Below are 20,213 nucleotides of genomic sequence, written 5' to 3' on the forward strand. Positions count from 1 at the left end.
GAACACATTGAAATTTCCCTTCAGTTAACACTACGCCCATGGTAAATGTAATGCGCAGATTAACATCTTCCAAAGTAATTTATATTGACAGGGATCTTCGCACGTGAACCCAGATTTCAGAATTTCCCATTTTCTTCAGAAACAATTTAATTTTATCGCTTTCTTGACAATGTTGACGAGGAGACTAGTAAGTAATCTCGCCAAAATCACTTCAGATCATATTGAAATGACTGTTTTAGCATTATTGCTTCTTCAGGCCGATGAAGCTGAGGCAACGTACAGAACTTGCATTGCAGACGCCAAGACTCAGAAACAAGAGCTGGAAGATGTGAAAGTGAATGTATTGCGGCAGATCCAGGAAATCATCAAACAGAGCGACCAGACGTTGAAATCAGTGCGTACACCTTCATTCACTCAGTTTTAATATTGATATTTTGGTTTGGGTGGAACGAGGAAGATTAGAGAGAGCAGACCTCCACAGGAAGGCAGAAGACTGGTCGGTGTTCACCACTCTGGTTCAAACATTCACTTTACACTGTCATGCCCAAAGGGTTAACCCCTGGCAATAGTCGATGCGTCACACACACATATCAGTACATCAGCTTCTACACTTCCTGTCTCGTCTGCTTTGCCATTTGTTGTCTCTTGATCTTACAGTCACTGTCTTCCCCGTGACTTAAGGAATGTAGATCATTTCAAATGTACGTTTTGTCCAGGTAAAGTGGTTGACAGCCAAGTCTAGATATATATTTTCAGGAACATCTTTGGAAAATGAGAGATATCAACACAGTGGGAGGTGAATGGGGGACTGGGAAGGGCATAGAAATTGCTCTGGACATTAGTGACTGAGGAGATAAATACTATCATATTTCTAAATTGAATATCAGAAGGTCGTGTGGCACAGTGGGTACAGCGGCACAGTGGGCACAGCGACACAGTGGGTACAGCGACACAGTGGGCACAGCGACACAGTGGGTACAGCGGCACAGTGGGCACAGCGACACAGTGGGTACAGCGGCACAGTGGGCACAGCGACACAGTGGGTACAGCGGCAAAGTGGGTACAGTGGCACAGTGGGTACAGCGACACAGTGGGTACAGCGGCACAGTGGGTACAGCGGCACAGTGGGCACAGCGACACAGTGGGCACAGCGACACAGTGGGTACAGTGACACAGTGGGCACAGCGGCACAGTGGGTACAGCAGCACAGTGGGTACAGCGGCACAGTGGGTACAGCGACACAGTGGGTACAGTGGCACAGTGGGCACAGCGGCACAGTGGGTACAGCGGCACAGTGGGTACAGCGGCACAGTGGGTACAGTGACACAGTGGGTACAGTGACACAGTGGGTACAGTGACACAGTGGGTACAGTGACACAGTGAGCACAGTGGCACAGTGGGTACAGCGGCAGTGGGTACAGAGACACAGTGGGTACAGTGACACAGTGGGTACAGTGACACAGTGGGTACAGTGACACAGTGAGCACAGCGGCACAGTGGGTACAGCGGCAGTGGGTACAGCGGCAGTGGGTACAGCGGCACAGTGGGTACAGCGGCACAGTGGGTACAGCGGCACAGTGGGCACAGCGGCACAGTGGGTACAGCGACACAGTGGGTACAGCGGCACAGTGGGCACAGCAGCAGTGGGTACAGCGGCACAGTGGGTACAGCGGCACAGTGGGTACAGCGACACAGTGGGTACAGCGGCACAGTGGGCACAGCGGCAGTGGGTACAGCGGCACAGTGGGTACAGCGGCACAGTGGGTACAGCGGCACAGTGGGTACAGCGGCACAGTGGGTACAGCGGCAGTGGGTACAGCGACACAGTGGGTACAGCGGCACAGTGGGTACAGCGGCAGTGGGTACAGCGACACAGTGGGTACAGCGACACAGTGGGTACAGCGGCACAGTGGGTACAGCGGCACAGTGGGTACAGCGGCACAGTGGGTACAGCGGCAGTGGGTACAGCGACACAGTGGGTACAGCGACACAGTGGGTACAGCGACACAGTGGGCACAGCGGCACAGTGGGTACAGCGGCACAGTGGGTACAGCGGCAGTGGGTACAGTGGCACAGTGGGTACAGCGGCAGTGGGTACAGCGACACAGTGGGCACAGCGACACAGTGGGTACAGCGGCACAGTGGGTACAGCGGCACAGTGGGTACAGCAGCAGTGGGTACAGCGGCAGTGGGTACAGCGACACAGTGGGTACAGCGACACAGTGGGCACAGCGACACAGTGGGTACAGCGACACAGTGGGCACAGCGACACAGTGGGTACAGCGACACAGTGGGCACAGCGGCACAGTGGGTACAGCGGCACAGTGGGTACAGCGGCACAGTGGGTACAGCGGCACAGTGGGTACAGCGGCACAGTGGGTACAGCGACACAGTGGGTACAGCGACACAGTGGGTACAGTGGCACAGTGGGCACAGCGACACAGTGGGCACAGCGACACAGTGGGTACAGCGACACAGTGGGCACAGCGACACAGTGGGTACAGCGACACAGTGGGCACAGCGACACAGTGGGCACAGCGACACAGTGGGCACAGCGGCACAGTGGGTACAGCGGCACAGTGGGTACAGCGGCACAGTGGGTACAGCGACACAGTGGGTACAGCGGCACAGTGGGTACAGCGGCACAGTGGGTACAGCGGCACAGTGGGTACAGCGGCACAGTGGGCACAGTGACACAGTGAGCACAGCGGCACAGTGGGTACAGCGGCACAGTGGGTACAGCGGCACAGTGGGTACAGCGGCAGTGGGCACAGCGGCACAGTGGGCACAGCGACACAGTGGGCACAGCGACACAGTGGGCACAGCGACACAGTGGGCACAGCGACACAGTGGGCACAGCGACACAGTGGGTACAGCGGCACAGTGGGTACAGCGACACAGTGGGTACAGCGGCACTGGGTACAGCGGCACAGTGGGTACAGCGACACAGTGGGTACAGCGGCACAGTGGGTACAGCGACACAGTGGGTACAGCGACACAGTGGGTACAGCGGCACAGTGGGTACAGCGACACAGTGGGTACAGCGGCACAGTGGGTACAGCGACACAGTGGGTACAGCGACACAGTGGGTACAGCGGCACAGTGGGTACAGCGACACAGTGGGTACAGCGACACAGTGGGTACAGCGACACAGTGGGTACAGCGGCACAGTGGGTACAGCGACACAGTGGGTACAGCGGCACAGTGGGTACAGCGACACAGCTTCTGAACCAAAAGCTCTGGGTTTAATACCCACTCCATGGCTGGACGGCCAATGAAGGTGTGCCCATAGCACGAGCAAACAGGTTGAATATCTACCGACAAGCCCTTCCAATGTATGCCAATAACAGGTAGTAAATAAATAAGTAAAGTTGTCATAGTCCCAGATGACCACAGGCTGCTTTTCCCCTTTGAGGGGGACAGCTGACTGGTGGTGATTTAACCTGAGGGTCACCACACCTCAGGCGAGGGGCAAGGTTGAGAAGGCGGGGCCTCCATGAACAACCTCAGCTGGGAATTGAACCCACAGTGCTGGCCTCAGCAGCAGATGGAACAGATCATAGTATTTACAGTGCAGAAGGAGGCCATTCGGCCTATCGAGTCTGCACCAGCCCTTACAAAGAGCACCCTCCTCAAGCCCAAGTATCCACCCTATCCCCGTAACCCAGTAACCCCCACTTAAACTTTTTGGACACTAAGGGTAATTTATCATGGCCAATCCACCTAACCGGCACATCTTTGGACTGTGGGAGGAAACCGGAGCACCCGGAGGAAACCCACGCAGACACGGGGAGGATGTGCAGACCCCGCACAGACAGTGACCCAGCCGGGAATTGAACCTGGGACCCTGTAGCTGTGAAGCAACTGTGCTAACCACTATGCTACCGTGCTGCCCAACAGAAACGGGTTTCCCTGGCTCCCCTTGGCTGGACTGAGTTATAGGAGAATTCACTGTGCTCGCTGCACTTGTCGACTCCACGTTGGGGGTCGATGAGCTTTTGCCGGTCTTCCCATTAACATTGACGACCTAAGACACAGCCCCTGACTGGACCACAACCCGTCCTTCTAACCAAGGCGAACTGCCAGCGAAAACCGGGTCTCCCACCCAGAACGACCTGTCACCTCTCTTCCCTGACTGCGCATTCTTCAGGGATCCTGTCGTGCCTTCACCTTCCCCACCAAATTTGGAAATACAAGATCCAGTTGTGTTCTTAACCGAGGGCCTGTGAGCAGCTTGGCTGCTGTGACCCCCCCCGTGGTTGAATGAGGGCTTGTGTTGTTCAACAACAAAAAAATTAGCCAACCTCTGCGAAGGGGTTTTTCAGATTGCTATTTGAGCTACCCTCTCTGCCAGACTGTTGGGCGCTGGGTGGTAGAGAGCTGTCCTCGTGTGTCATATGCCACTTCCTCTCTCAAAACGCTGGAAATCATCTTCAGTGAAGGGGGTGCCTTTGTCCAAAACAAATGACTCGGGAAGCCCATGAATGACAAATACTCGGCGCAATGCATCTACCGTTGGCCACGAGATAGTGGGCCCCATCTCTTGAACTGATAGCCACTTCAAGTGGTCATTTACCAGCACCAGAAGCATCTTGGCCGGCAGGAATGGGCCTGCATAATCAACGTGGGCTCTTGGCCAAGGGGAACCTGGCCAATCCCAGGGGTGAAAGGTGGCGGAAGGCGGCAAAGATTGCTGCATTTGGCAAGGGTGGCACTCATGTATTGATTCTTCAATGTCTTTATCTATCCATGGTTGAGTTCTTTGAGGGCGTAACCAGCAAGGTGGATAATGGGGAACCAGTGGATGTGGTATATCTCGACTTCCAGAAGGCGTTTGACAAGGTGCCGCATAAAAGACTGATCCAGAAGTTGAGATCGCAGGGGTTTGGGGTAGAGTACTAGATTGGATTGAGGATTGGCTGGCTGACAGAAAGCAGAGGATCGGGGTAAACGGGTCCTTCTCTGGCTGACGAACTGTAACTAGCGGGGTGCCGCAGGGGTCATGCCTCTGACCTCAACTGTTTACAATCTATATAAATGATCTGTAGGCAGGGGCAGAGTGTAACATCGCAACATTTAAGGATGACACTATAATAGGTGGGAAAGCAGGCAGTGGAAAGGAGATAGAGTTTACAGGTGGATATAGATAGGCTGGGAGATTGGGCCAGAATTTGGCAGATGGAGTTTAATGGGGATAAGTGTGAGGTTATCCACTTTGGCCGAAAAAATAGAAAGGCGAATTATTATAAAATGGGAAGCGGATTCAAAATGTCTCTGGGCAGAGGGATCTGGGTCTCTTTGTTCATGAATCGCAGAAAGTCAGTTTGCAGGCACAGCGTGTAATTAAAAAGGCAAATGGAATGTGGGTGTTTATTGCAAAAGGACTGGAGTATAAAAGTAGAGAAGTGTTGTTGGAATTGTATAGAGTGTTGGTGAGACCACGTCTGGAGTATTGGGTCCAGTTTTGGACTCCTTATTTGAGGAAGGATGTGGTGGCATTGGAAGCAGTTCAGAGGAGGGTCACCAGATTGATTCCAGGGATGAAAGGGTTAAGGTGTGAGGAGAGATTAAACAGTTTGGGCTTATACTCGCTGGAGTTTAGAAGGATGAGGGGATCTGATTGAGGGTTTGTTAAAGTAAACGTAGACCAAATGCTCCCCCTTGTGAGGCTATCTAGAACGAGGATGTCACAGAAAAAGGTTGAGAGGCAGATTTAGAACTGAGATGAGGAGGAACTACTTCTCGCAGAGGCTGGTGAATCTGTGGAACTCGCTGCCCCACAATTGGGTCTTGAGTCACTAAATGGTTACAAGAGGGCGATAGATATATTTCTGATAAAAAAAACGGGTTCAAGAGATCTTGGCGCAGGCTTGGAGGGCCGAAGGGCCTGTTCTTGTGCTGTACTTTTCTTTGTTCTTTGATATGGACAATGGGTGGGAGGTTGATTTGAGACCAGGGAGAGATCAGCCAGGATCTGATTGAATGGAGGAGCAGGCTCAAAGGGCTGAATTGCCGACTTCTGCTCCTATGTTCCTACTGTTTTGTTCTGCTTCAGAAAGGGTCCTTGAGGAAAAGGCAGAACTTGCCTCCAGGCTATTAGCGAGGTAAAGGCTAGAATACCTACCTTCGTCCCGTATGCAGCACCATCGAGTCCAAAACTCCGAACCATCTATAATTTTGTGGGATAATACGACCCATATACCGTAAGGGGCCAGGTCACATGTCAACACTATTGGTACCTGTGGATCAAAATGGATTAAGGAGTTTGACGACTGTAATGCTTCACAACTTGGAAGGTTTGCCTCACGGCGCCGAGGTCCCAGGTTCGATCCCGGCTCTGGGTCACTGTCCGTGTGGAGTTTGCACATTCTCCCCGTGTCTGCGTGGGTCTCACCCCCACAACCCAAAGATGTGCCGGGTAGGTGGATTGGCCACGCTAAATTGCCCCAGAATTGGAAAAATAATAAATAATTGGGTACTCTAAATTTTATTTTTTTTAAACAACTCGGAAAGGCTTCCTTTCTTAAAAGAAAATATTTTTATTCGAACAAGATTTTCATTATTAGGAAAAGCAACAATACAACAAATCCCAACCCTGTACTGTGCCAAAAGTACACCACCCAATCCCCCTCTCCCCACCCCCTTTCATCCCCCACAATAGAGAAATGAAAAGACAACCCCCCACCCCCCCCAAAATCGCTGACAGTAATCAATTCCCGGAAATCAATTCCCGGAATAGGAGATGAAAAGCCGCCATCTCGAGTAGAACCCTTCCACTGACCCCCTCACGGTGACTTGACCACCTTAAGGTGCAAACATTCCTTCAGGTCCCCCAACCAAGCAGCACCCAGGTCCTCCACGCAAGCAGAACTCGCCTCCGGGCTATTAGCGAGGCGAAGGCTGGGACATCTGCCTTCATCCCTGTATGGAACTCCGGTGAGTCTGAAACTCCAAAAACGGGCACGGCTCCAGCTGAATGCCCAAAATCCCCGACATTGGAAACGGAAGAAATCTCAGAAGCCAACAAGCTGAAGGCAAGATCAAAATGTGTGTGTGATTCGCCCGCCCCCGAGAGCACCAATCACACCCACCCTTCACACTCAGGAAGAACCCACTCATAAGCGCCCTAGTCATGTACGCCTTTGTGCACCATCTTGAATTGGACAGGGCTTAACCTTGAACATGAGGAGGTGAAGTTGACCCTGGGAAGAGCCTCACTCCACAGGTACATTCCTGTGGCCTTGTGATCTTCTGTCTATTTGTTCTTGAAAAATTACACAGAAGATGTGGAGGAATAGTCAGCCTCGTCCACTGTTAATACTCTGGGTTTTACGGAAATAAAATCAATACAGCAGGAAGCACAAATCAATATCCTGATGGTCTGATATATTACAGATTTACATTTGGGAATATTGTTACATTCCTTGTAGAAACTGAGAACATTGCAAAATATGAAAGGTAAGGAGGGGTGTAGGTGGGGCTGCAATAAAGTGAGGAGGTGGGTAGATGGGGGCTGGCGTTCAAAATGAAACACCCAAGGCCAAAGAAAAGTGGCAGAGTGCCGTTGAATAGCGGGATGATTCTCGGAGCTGCAGCCAACGAGAATCGCCCCGCCAAACACGCTAAAAGCTGACTTAAACATCTGTCCACTGAATTGCCCCTAATGTGTCAGCAATCATTTGCAAGTAATTAATCTGATTGTTGATACTAATTTTCCTCAATTCTTTTAGATAAAAACCAAAGTCAGTTTACTTCACCTGTCTGTTGGAATTTGCAGGCCACTATCTCGTACTACCAGAGTATGCACATGCAGACTGCGCCGCTCCCTGTGCACTTCCAGACACTGTGCGAGAGCAGCAAGTTATATGACCCAGGCCAGCAATATGCATCTTACGTCAAAGATCTCCAGGTGCAAGCTGAAACAGACGCGCATTATGATTTTGAGTCATATTCATCTCAGATTGGGTATGTACCTGTGTTATCAATTCTTGGCCCATTACCTTGATTCTTTTATTTTAGTTAGAGGCAGTGTGTGTGTGTGTGTGTGCGCGTGCGTGCGTGTGTGCGTGTGCGTGCGTGTGTGCGTGCGTGCGTGTGTGTGTGTGTGTGTGTGTGTGTATGTGCGTGTGTGTGCGTGCGTGCGTGTGTGCGTGCGTGTGTGCGTGCGTGCGTGTGTGTGTGCGTGTGTGTGTGTGTGTGCGTGTGTGTGTGTGCGCGTGCGTGTGTGTGTGTGTGTGTGTGTGTGCGTGTGCGTGTGCGTGCGCGGCGAAGGGGGTGGGCAGAGGGGGATTGGGTGGGTGTACCTGTGGCACAGTAGAGGGTTGGGATTTGTTTTTTTCTCTTTCGAAGCACAGTCAATATCCTGATGCTCTGATATATTACAGAGTTACATTTGTTGGGCAGCACGGTGGCGCAGTGGCTAGCATTGCTGCCTCACAGTGCCGAGGTCCCACAGTTTTTCCCTTTTTAATCCCTCCCCTTTACCCCCCTCCCCCGCCCCAGCGACAAGCAACTCCTCAAATACAGTCATGAGTGGCCTCCACCCCACCTCCAAACCCACTTCTGACCCCCTCAGAACGAATTTAATCATCTCCAGCCGGAGAAAGTTGTATAAGTCTCCCAGCCAGGCCGCCAACCCCAGCGGCATATCCAACCTCCAATTCAACAGGGTGCTTTGCGGGGCAATCAGAGAGACGAAGATCACCACATCACCCCCTCCCCTCATGCAGCTCCGGCTCCTCCAAAACTACAAAGATCCCCCACCTCAGCCCCCAGTATCCTGGATAATGTCCCAACACCACACCCCAAAAGTTCTCCAGATTCTCGCAACCTCCCCCCCCGCCCCCTTTCTGTCTCTGCCTCCGCAGCAGAGTGCTCCGATTTCATCCCACAAGTCCCAGCTATATAAACTCCGAAATCAGTGCTTCCACCCTTCAGAAGAAGGTCTGAGGGAGAAAGATTGGGAGGGTAGGAAAGACAAACGGGAACCTTGGCAGCATATTCATCTTTACCATCTGCACCCTCCCTGCCAACGTCAAGTCAAAGTATCCCACGCAGACACGGGGAGAATGTGCAAACTCTACATGAACAGTGACCCGGGATCGAACCCAAGACCTCGGCGCAGTGAGGCAGCAGTGCTAACCACCCTGCCACCGTGCCGCCATCAGCTCCACATCATTCCTAATCGCCACTCCCACTTTCTTACAAAACGCCTTATCCCCCAGGAGTCCCGAATTCAACCTCCACCCAGCTTCTGCACCTGCCCGACTGAAGCCTCGCATCCAACCAATGCAGCACGTGGTCCGAAATCACAATTCCCGCATCCTCCGCCCCCACCACCTCCATCAGCACCGCCCGGCTCACCACCAATAAAATAAATTCTAGAATATACCTTGTAATCGTGCGAGAAGAAGGAGTAATCCCTCCCACACCCGGTTCCTGAACATCTGAGGATCCACCATCCCCATTCTATCCAGAAACCCACCCAGCACTTTTGCCATCCCAACCACTCCCATCGACTTGGGATTCGACCTGATCACTTTTGGCTCCATCACACAGTTAAAATTCTCTCCCATGATCAGCTGGTACAAATCCAAGTCCGGAATGGCCCCTAATAACCTCTTTACAAAGCCGCGTCATCCCAGTTAGGTGCAAACACGATGACTAACACCTCCGACGCCCCCATTAACACCCCACCCACTATCACAAACCTACCCGCAACCCCCATCCGTGTCTCGCACCTCCATGGCCCCCACAAACCCTGTTTTCTTGCTCAACAAAATGGCTACCCCCCGACTTCGAGTCAAATCCCAAGTGAAATACTTTAAAAAAATAAATTTAGAGTACCCAATTGATTTTTCCAATTAAAGGGGCAATTTAACGCGGCCAAACAACCTGCCCCGCGCATCTTTGGGTTGTGGGGGCGAAACCCACGCAGACACGGGGAGAATGTGCAAACTCCACACGGACAGTGACCCAGAGCCGGAATCGAACCTGGGACCTTGGCGCCGTGAGGCAGCAGGGCTAACCCACTGCGCCACCGTGCTGCCCTCCCGAGTGAAATACTTGCCCCATCCATTCCTTTCTCAGCCGAACCCTGATCCTTCCCCCTGCAAGAAAATCACCTCTGCTCCCAAACTCCTCTGGTGGTAAAAGCCCGGGACCTCTTGAATGATGTGTTTATCCCGCAGATATTCCACGTCACAATTCTTACCAGCAGCATACCCACCTCTATTGTCTGCCATCATCCCCTTCGGTTCCGCCTCGTCCAAACCCACCCTGATCCGGGCCCATCCAAGATACCCCCCACCCCGCCCATGACCACTCTCATCCTCCAAAGCAGCCAGAAATGGGGGTGGGACTTCCGCATCCAGGTTCTCTCCACTATCTTTAAAGGTCTTTTACCACGAAAATCCGCCCCATGGATTTTCATAAAATACAGAGGGCTGGATTCTCCGTTCTCAGGCTAAGTGCCGACTCCACCGGAGAATCCGTGGTGTTTCACGACGGGAAAATCAACACAAAACCCTCACTGATTCCAGTACCGGTAAGGGGCTAGCACCGGCGCCCTGGGAAACACCCATGTAACGCGCGGAAACGGTCGGAGAATTGACGGGTCCCGGGCTGGGCATGCGCAGGGTGACCAGCTGCAGCCGCGCAGACCGACATCCCCCACACACGCACCGGTCACACCGGAGAACATGGTGCCAGCCATGCTGGACCACGCACCTACCCAACCCCACAGCCCGCCCCCCCTGTCCACCCCCATCACTTCCCCCAGCCTAGCAGAAGCCCCCCAGCCAGGGGCACCGATCTTGGTCGAGTGTAGTGATGCTGACCACTGTCCGCAGCCGGCACACCGGGTTCCTGACCACCGGGTCCACACGTGGCCCGCACCCACCGGGAACTTGGCCCATCGGAAGCAGAAGTGGGACGGCTGATGACACTCCAACGGGGTTGCGTCTGCGCATGCCACGCGTCCCGATAACGCCGATTTGGAGAGGACGGAGCATCACGAACCAACGTCTGCCCCGATTCCGGCGTTGGAAGCCATTCTCCGCCGGATCGCCGATCCCGATTCTGGAGCGAAATTCTCCATCCCGCCCGCCACATTTCTGCCCCGACCCGCCGGCGGGAGTCTCCGTTACACCGGCCGGTCAATGGGGTTTCCCGTTGTGGGGCAGCCCCACGCCGTCGGGAAACCCCCAGGCGCCGGCAAAATGGAGACTCCCGTCGGCGGAGAATGACGCCCCAGGTGTCGGGCTACGGAGAATTCTGCCCAGTATTCTTTTGGCCGCAGTTATATAGAGAAAACACCAGGCTCCATTTGACAAATTAATGTCAGAGTTTAGCCAAGTTTACACACTGCATTCATTCCAACTAGACCTCAGCAGCATTAAAGCACCTACTCACTATTCCAAGATCAAATTTTCACCATACAGCAAGGTGCTTTGAAGACTCTGCACTATTAAGAAATTCACAGAAGCAGTGTAATTACAAAACCATTCCTGTTGAACACAAATCTAGTTATAAGGAGGCTGGGCCAAACAAACGTTTACCAATCACAGGTGCCAGTCAGTCAGGTTCCACTTCTGTTTCATGTCTGGTTGTTCAATGACAGCCTATCAGCTGTTCAGCCAATCTGCTCTAACTACCTCCAGCAGGCTGGCACCACCTACCTATGTGACACTAAACAGAGACCGTGAGGTAATCCATACTACTGCTGAGCGAGATCCTCAGGCATTCCAAAGGCCTGGAAATAGATAAACAGTAGGATTAATGCCATGGGTCTTGAGCTTTGGAGAAATGCCTCGTCCGTCATTAAAACTTTCTTATTTCAGGAAAGTCAAACAACAGCTTGAAATGAAAAGTTATTCAGTAGCAGCATGTGTTACTTTTGTTGCTGTGTAATCTGAGTGCATAAGAGTGTTTCAGAACAGGTAACGACCGTTAGAACAAACAACCCGTCTCTTTCCCAGAAACCCAGCCCTAGCTGTCCCACTTTCCGCCATATCCAGAAATCTCTCCTTGATCCAGAAATATAGCTGACAGTCTCTTGTATCTCAAGATGCTTTCTGCTTTGCAAAGCAAATAATTCAGGCCCATAGTAAAGTCGTCATAGTCCCAGATGACCACAGGCTGCTTTCCCCTTTGAGGGGGAGAGCTGACTGGTGGCGATTTAACCTGAGGGTCACCATACATCAGGCGAGGGGCAAGGTTAAGAAGACGGGGCCTTCATGAACAACCTCAGCCGGTGCGAGGATTAAACCCACACTGCTGGCCTCGCTCTGCATCATGGAGCATCTGTTCAGCCAACCGGCTAGTGTCTTCCTTGGTCACTCCATACTTCCTAATTATTACAAAAGAAAGAAAATTCTTGTATTAATGTAGTGCCTTTCACAATCTCAGGATATCCAAGTTGCTTTACAATGAAGTATTTTCAAACCATTGTCACTGATGTTAACTCGGAACCACTGCAGCAACTTTGCACATAGCCCCAGTGAATGTAAAGCAGCAGACTGCCGTGAACTCCCTTGCTGTTCGATGAAATAGTACTTGGGAATTTTCTTGTCCAGTTGAGAGGGCAGACAGTTTAATGTCTCACCTGAAAGGTGCCATTGCCAGCAGGGCAGCACCACCCTCAGTACCGAGCTGAACGGCAGCATACATTTTGTACTCCAGTCTCTGCAGTGGAATTTAAATCTTGTCCCTCTGACTCAGAGGTGAGAATGTTACCAACTACACACCCTTAAACTTATGGTTGAGTATTAATATACAGCAGGTGAAACACACTATAGGAACATCAAAGTCAGGAAAAAGTGGAAAAACAACTTTTCTAATGTAGATTAGTGAAAACCTATTGGTACAATGTGTTATGACCCAAATGCATCATGAGAATGTTGTATCTCTCGATCTTCTCCATTGTTAATGCATTGTCAAATTACAGGGGCTGGTTTAGCACACTGGGCTAAATAGCTGACTTTTAAAGCAGACCAACGTAGGCCAGCAGCACGGTTCAATTCCCGTACCAGCCTCCCCAAACAGGCGCCGGAATGTGGCGACTAGGGGATTTTCACAGTAACTTCATTGAAGCCTACTTGTGACAAGAAGCAATTTTCATTTCATTGTTAAGGTTTGTTAATTACATTGTTACGTTCAAGAGGACCAGGTGAGGGGTATTCATTGAACACATATAAATAGGGGATACCTGGGACACTGGCTGAGTGGGTGGAGAGCTGTGAGACTGCCCAAGTGAATAAACTCTCTCAATAAAGAAAAGCTCTATGTCTTGGTTTCTGCCCGAGGAACCGGCTTGGACCCTATCCATGAATGACCTCAATCAAACTACCTGGATAAAAATTAGCACTACCCCTGAGAAAGAGGAAAACTGAACTGTGAGCAGTTTTGGGTCCCATATTTAAGGAAGGATGTGCTGGCCTTGGAAAGGGTCCAGAGGAGGTTCATAAGAATGATCCCTGGAATGAAGAGCTTGCGTATGAGGAATGGTTGAGTGCTCTGGGTCAGTATTCGTTGGAGTTTAGAAGGATGAGGGGGGATCTTATTGAAACTTACAGGATACTGAAAATGAAAATCGCTTATTGTCACAAGTAGAAGAATCATAGAAGTTTACAGCATGGAAACAGGCCCTTCGGCCCAACCAGTCCATGCCGCCCAGTTTAGGTAGGCTTCAATGAAGTTACTGTGAAAAGCCCCTAGTCGCCAAATTCCGCCACCTGTTCGGGGAGGTTGGTACGGGAATTGAACCGTGCTGCTGGCCTGCTTGGTCTGCTTTAAAAGCCAGAGATTTAGCCCAGTGTGCTAAACCAGCCCCTCTGCGAGGCCTGGATAGAGTGGACGTGGAGAGGATGTTTCCACTTGCAAGAAAAACTAGAACCAGAGGACACGAATCTCAGACTGAAGGGACGCTCCTTTAAAACAGAGACGAGGAAGAATTTCTTCAGCCAGAGGGTGGTGAATCTGTGGAACTCTTTGCCGCAGAAGGCTGTGGAGGCCAAATCACTGAGTGTCTTTAAGACAGAGATAGATCAGTTTTTGATTAATAAGGGATCAGGGATAATGGGGAGAAGGAAGAAGAATGGGGAGCAGACTCGATGGGCCGAGTGGCCTAATTCTGCTCCTATGTCTTATGGTCTTATGGAAGATAAATGAATGAAATTCGATTGCTGCTCTGTGCCTCCTTGCAGTGATTGGAGGATAGCTTCTCCAGGTTCTGTAATAGCTGGCCGTTATGTTTTTATAATCAAAGAACCTCTCCTTTGGAATGGCTTCACTCTTGGCACGTTTGAAAGAAATGTAAATATTTGTAGATTCATAAACGTTATTTGTAGCTTCTTTATCTTTCAAATAGGGAAGCAGAGCCTTTAATGAGAATGGATTATTGACATTCTCTGTCATTTAGATTACTTTCTAAGTTGTAAAAGGCAGTGAAAATAAACACTCTGTATACAATGCCCATAATCGTTTGTGCCTATCAACATTCCAATACCTGCATGATTCAAAAGATAGCTGAGAACTGGCTATACTGTAAGTGCTTTATACATCTGACTCCCATTCCTCTGTCCATTAATTCAACCGAGGGATTGACATGTCTGAAATAATTTTATGAAATCTGAGAGAGGATTTTGGTGAGAACATGTTCAGCATTTCTTTGCTTTTCAATTTTTCCTATTAAGGGACAATTTAGCGCGGCCAATCCACCTACCCTGCACATCTTTGGGTTGTGGGGGTGAGACCCGCCCAGACATGGGGAGAATGTGCAAACTCCACACGGACAGTGACCTGGGGCCAGGATCGAACCCGGGTCCTCGGTGCGTGAGGCAGCAGTGCTAACCACTGTGCCACCGTGCTGCCCTGATGTTAAGCATTTCTACAATAAAATTGTTCACTGCTGAACAGTAAGGTGTAGCCTATGATATGAAAAGCAATCTTTATGATAATAGGTGAAGACTTACATTGGTAATGAGGTGATGCATCTTTGCATCCTTTTTCCAATAAAAATCTCTGAACTCTTCATAGATTGAGCTATGTTTTAGGGCAGTTTGGAGTGTTCCTTTGTGTTTTTGTTGTGATGTGACGAATCAGTACAAAAAGCAAAGTGTTCACAGATGCCAGCTGTTAGCCAACTCCACATGACCTCAAGAAATCGCTGAACGCACTGATTGCAGCAAAGGCCGTGGGCCCTGATAACATCCCAGCAGTTTTACTAAAATCATGCATTCCAGAACTAGTTGAGCCCCGAGCCAAGCTGTTCCATACGACTAGAACAGCTGGCATCTATCCAACAACATGGATAATTGCCAGGTATGCCCTATCTACAGAAAGCGGGACAAATTGAACCTGGCCAATTACTGCTCCATCAGACCACTCGCAATCATCAGAAAAGTGAAGGAACAAACATAGAACATAGAATTTACAGTGCAGAAGGAGGCCATTCAGCCCATCGAGTCTGCACCGGCTCTTGGAAAGAGCACCCTACCCAAGGCCACACCTCTATCCGATCCCCATAACCCAGTAACCCCACCCACCACTAAGGGCAATTTTGGACACTAAGGGCAATTTATCATGGCCAATCCACCTACCCTGCACATCTTTGGACTGTGGGAGGAAACCGGAGCACCCGGAGTAAACCCACGCAGACACGGGGAGAACGTGCAGACTCCGCACAGACAGTGACCCAAGCCGGGAATCGAACCTGGGATCCTGGCGTTGTGAAGCAATTGTGCTACCCACAAGGCTACCGTGCTGCCCCAAAGGGAGGTGTTGTCAATCGTGCTATCAAGCAGCACTTACTTTCCAACAACCTGCTCACCGTTGCTGAGTTTGGGTTCCGCCTGGCCCACTCATTTCTGGACTGCATGGTTCAAACATAGATAAAAACTGAATTTCAGAAGTGAGGTGAGAGTAAGTGGCCTCGGGGTGTGGGCAGAACTGAAGTCACATACATAATAATATAATAGCTTATTGTCACAAGTAGGCTTAAATGGAGTCACCGTGACAAGCCCCTAGTCGCCACATTCCGGCACCTGTTCAGGGAGGCCGGTACAGGAATTGAACCCACACTGCTGGCCTTGTTCTGCATTGCAAGCCAGCTATTTAGCCCACTGTGCTATGCTGGTGAATCTGAAACATGTAGAATATAATAAATATAGGGCAGCACGGTAGCATGGTCGTTAGCACAATTGCTTAACAGCTCCAGGGTCCCAGGTTCAATTCCGGCTTGGGTCACTGTCTGTGCGGAGTCTGCACATTCTCCCCGTGTGTGCGTGGGTTTCCTCCGGGTGCTCCGGTTTCCTCCCACAGTCCAAAGATGTGCAGGTTAGGTGGATTGGCCATGATAAATTGCCCTTAGTGTTGGCTGGGGTTACTGGGTTATGGGGATCAGATAGAGGTGTGGCCTTGGGTAGGGTGCTCTTTCAGAGTGCCGGTGCAGACTTGATGGGCCGAATGGCCTCCTTCTGCACTGTTAATTCTGTGAAATGTGTGGCATTGACAGAAGCCATGATCACGATTTTATGACCTCGTCGCGCCCACTTTGGTGACATGACGAGGCCGTTTAATCGCACGAGATTCACGATGCTCGAAATGCCTCGCAAGATTTAACGAAATCTCGCGAGATGTCGCGATCTGGATCTCGCCTTCGCTGTGCAAGATCCAGATTAATATATCTAAATGATACATTAGCCTCACTTAAACATGTCTGTGCTGTATTCTCCCGGGGCCCAGGAACTGACAACGTTGCCTGGGAGACCTCGCCATGGCAAACACTGATTTCCACAGAGGTGGACCAAGCGTAACGCACCCGCGCTGTCTCCCAGGCCGTTAGAGAACCCGGGATGGGCAGGCTCTGGGCAGGTAACCTGCGAGTCCCACTGGCACCTGGGCACTTTAGCACTGCCAGGATGCTCAGGTTGCACTGCCATGATGGCAGGTTGGCAGTGCCAAGGTGCCTGGGTGCCAGGTTGCCCGTTCCAAGGATTGGACGCCGGGGTGCCTTTCCAATCAGAGGTAGGGTGAAGGGGTGCTCGAGGACGCCATAAGAGATAGGGCGGGTGGAGTTGGGGGGTCCAGAGGCTGCGGTGGGGTGGCTGAGAGGGGTCGAAAGATCAGGGTGGCCTTTCAGAATGGTCCCAATCCGTGAATACTCTTCCTACACCGGCGAGCTGGCTTTCTCAGTGCAGGAAGTGATGTTAAGTGTGATCTCGATGGGGCATTGCCCGCATCCCCCACAGAGGCTGAAAAAACGGCAAAGTGCCATTAAATAGCAGCTTCCAAGAAATATCCCGCTGAACGCGCCCGAAATGGGATTCTATTTCTGTCCTGTTAAATCCCCCATAGTTTAGCAATATTAGTAGTTTGGGTTAAAATCCCATGAGTGCATGTAATCTAGGATGACAATTTAGTGCAGTGCTGAGATTGTGGGCGAGATCGAACACGATCGTGCGCGACGTTATGATGTAAATTCCGCCCATTGTGGGCGGGATCACTGTTTAGTAAATCTACAAATTAGAATGAGACAGCAAGACTCACTTTACTGATCAGATTCCTGAGTTACCCGAGGCGTTGGGATCAATCTCCCTCGCCTCGGAGACCTCGGGTGAGAACTGTTCAGTGCTGGTCTCCACAAGCGGAGACTAGATGGAACGGCACTTGTAGGGGTCTCCCAGGGGATCAGAGGCCCCCAGGTACATGCCTTCTGGGCAGGGTGGTGACCTGGCAGTGCCAAGCTGACATTTTTTGTTTGGGTGCGGTCGGGCCAGGGGTGCCCAGCATAGGTGTTGGGGTGGGGGCGAGGTTCCTCCCATAGTGCTTGGGGGACTGGGCGCGGCTTTTAGGGCCCTTGGGCATCAGGGCGCTATTTGAAAATGGCATCCCGATCTCTCGCTACACTGGGGAGTTCCGGCGAGCGGAGATCCTCACTGTACAAAACGGGGCTGTGCGTGACCTCGGCCACCTGGTCCCCGTTAAGGCCCTTTATACAACACGAGTCGCGTTTTATGAGTTGTGTTTCTCGCCGCTGCGAGCGCCCGGAAACACGTCACTAAACGCGCTCACTATTGGACTCTGTTCCCATTTAGTTAAATGTATCTTTTGTAGTTACTGTCAGATTTCCTTCTGTAAAGGATTTCACTCCATCAATCTAAAGGTATATCCGATTTTAATTTAATCTGATATTTCTCATTTTCCAGGTCTCCCCACGGGAGGGCACGTAAGAATAGTTTCAATTCTAACGACTTTGCTTCCAACACTGCGAATGAGGTGCAGTCACAGTCCTCGGTGGATGAGCCGGGCAGTCCAGACGTAGGGTCGACTCAGAAGGAGGCACGAGGTGGAGCTGCCACTGAGAGACGAGGTAAATCGTAATGTTCTGTCGTATTCTGCAATCATATGGGGGGAAATGTATCAAAATAAAGGTCGTCCCTAACCCTTCACATCATGTCTGATTAAAAAGTGTAAGTCAGCAATCCAAATTGTGGAAATAATATAAGTGTTTAGTTTATGTTCATGTTTGATTTTAGGATTACATTTTTATTAAACAAATAGAACGACCTCTAGCTGAGTAATGCAAAGCAAGATTTACTCTGAAGAGAAAAAAATCAGAAAGGGGCATGTTCCTTTAAGTTCACAGAAAGTTCACAGCAGTTTAGTTGTTTGTGTTGGTTGCTAACTGATTAGCATATCTTAAACTTAATGAGGTGGGAAAGGATTTTAGTTTAACTACAATATTAACTCTGATAGGGATGCTTAGCTCAGTTGGCTAAATGGCTAGTGTGTGGTTCTGAATTATACCAACAGCAGGAGTTCAGTTCCTGGTTGAGCTCAGCTAGATTGTGACCTGCCTCCTTGCCCTGTCCTTGTGTCGTTACGATGCCTGTTGATGTTATAACTGGGCGGGAAGAGGGCAGCACAGTGGTTAGCACTGCTGCCTGTGGCACTGCGGACCTGGAATCAAATCCCGGTCCTGTGTCACTGTCCGTGTGGAGTTTGCACATTCTCGCCGTGGGTTTCAACCCCAGAACTCAAAAGATGTGCAGGGTAGGTGGATTGGCCATGCTAAATTGCCCCTTAATTGGAAAAAATAATTGGGTACTCTAAATTTATTTTTAAAAATTAAAAAATAACTGGGCGGGAAGATCCCAGAGTGAATCCCTGGTAAAAAGACCGTAACGTTTGCTTTTTTTAAATAAGACGTGGAGGAACAGATTTACAGGGCCACTAGTTAGTTTTACAACAAGGAAAGAAACATGTATTAAACATGAAAAAAAATGGAGTATCTTTTTTTAAAGTAAATTTAGAGTACCCAATTCATTTTATCCAATCGGGGGTCAATTTAGCGTGGCCAATCCACCTACCCTGCGCATCCTTGGGTTGTGGGGGCGAAACCCACACAGACTTGGGGAGAATGTGCAAACTCCACATGGACAGTGACCCGGAGCCGGGAGCGAACCTGCGACCTCGGCGCCGTGAGACTGCAGTGCTAACCATTGCGCCATCATGCCGCCCAAACAAAATGGATTCTGATGCAAGACTCCTTTACTCCCACTTAGTTTAACAATTACACACAAATTTTATGAATAACACAGATTACAATGTACATCTTTAACTACAATGGTCTCATTAACACACAAGCTCCCTTTGCAGCACACAGGATGACTGTGGTCAGATACACTCCTCTCTAAACCCAAGTGAATGTCTGTGGATTTCTCCTCAAAATCCCCCCAGATCATTCTTATACCGTGGGCCACCCTGTCTCACTGAACTCCGAGTGATTTCTAATTCTACTTTCAAAAGTCACACTTTTGAATCGTCTTTTAAATTATGCTTTCCCTCCGCTGCTTCCTTCAAGGTTTCACTTTTATTTGCACCTCTCCTTTCAGTTTCGTTTGGCTTAAAGGCTTTTACACAAACTCCGAGGTCCAGCCACCAATTTCCACAATTATTGCAAATAATGTCTCCCAAACTTTAGTAACTTCTCACAACTCCGAGCACTACTGCAGATTTCTTTCTGGCCGCTCACGATCCAATGCCTTTTCAACTCTCTGTGACTTTACCGAACAATAATCTAATCTGGTGCACAGTTTCCTCTGCTCTATAAACTCCAGACTTCTCATCGAATTTACAGTACAGAAGGAGGCCATTCAGCCCATCTAGTCTGTACCGGCTCTTGGAAAGGGCACCCTACCCAAGCCCACACC

The 20,213-nt window shown here is 50.2% G+C and overlaps 1 protein-coding gene across 3 annotated transcripts in view; it reads left to right on the forward strand.

Moving 5' to 3' along the window:
* The window catches only part of LOC140394892 (rho GTPase-activating protein 45-like), a 267,986-nt gene that overhangs the window by 213,662 nt on the left and 34,111 nt on the right, over positions 1–20,213 (forward strand). For all 3 annotated transcript variants that reach the window (XM_072482050.1, XM_072482049.1, XM_072482051.1), the window contains 3 exons: positions 257–394; positions 7,778–7,965; positions 18,207–18,370. In XM_072482050.1, the coding sequence (XP_072338151.1) occupies positions 257–394; positions 7,778–7,965; positions 18,207–18,370 (490 nt within the window). The remainder of the gene's footprint in view (positions 1–256; positions 395–7,777; positions 7,966–18,206; positions 18,371–20,213) is intronic.

Source organism: Scyliorhinus torazame, chromosome 18 (assembly GCF_047496885.1).
Source record: "Scyliorhinus torazame isolate Kashiwa2021f chromosome 18, sScyTor2.1, whole genome shotgun sequence".
Lineage (NCBI taxonomy): Eukaryota > Metazoa > Chordata > Chondrichthyes > Carcharhiniformes > Scyliorhinidae > Scyliorhinus > Scyliorhinus torazame.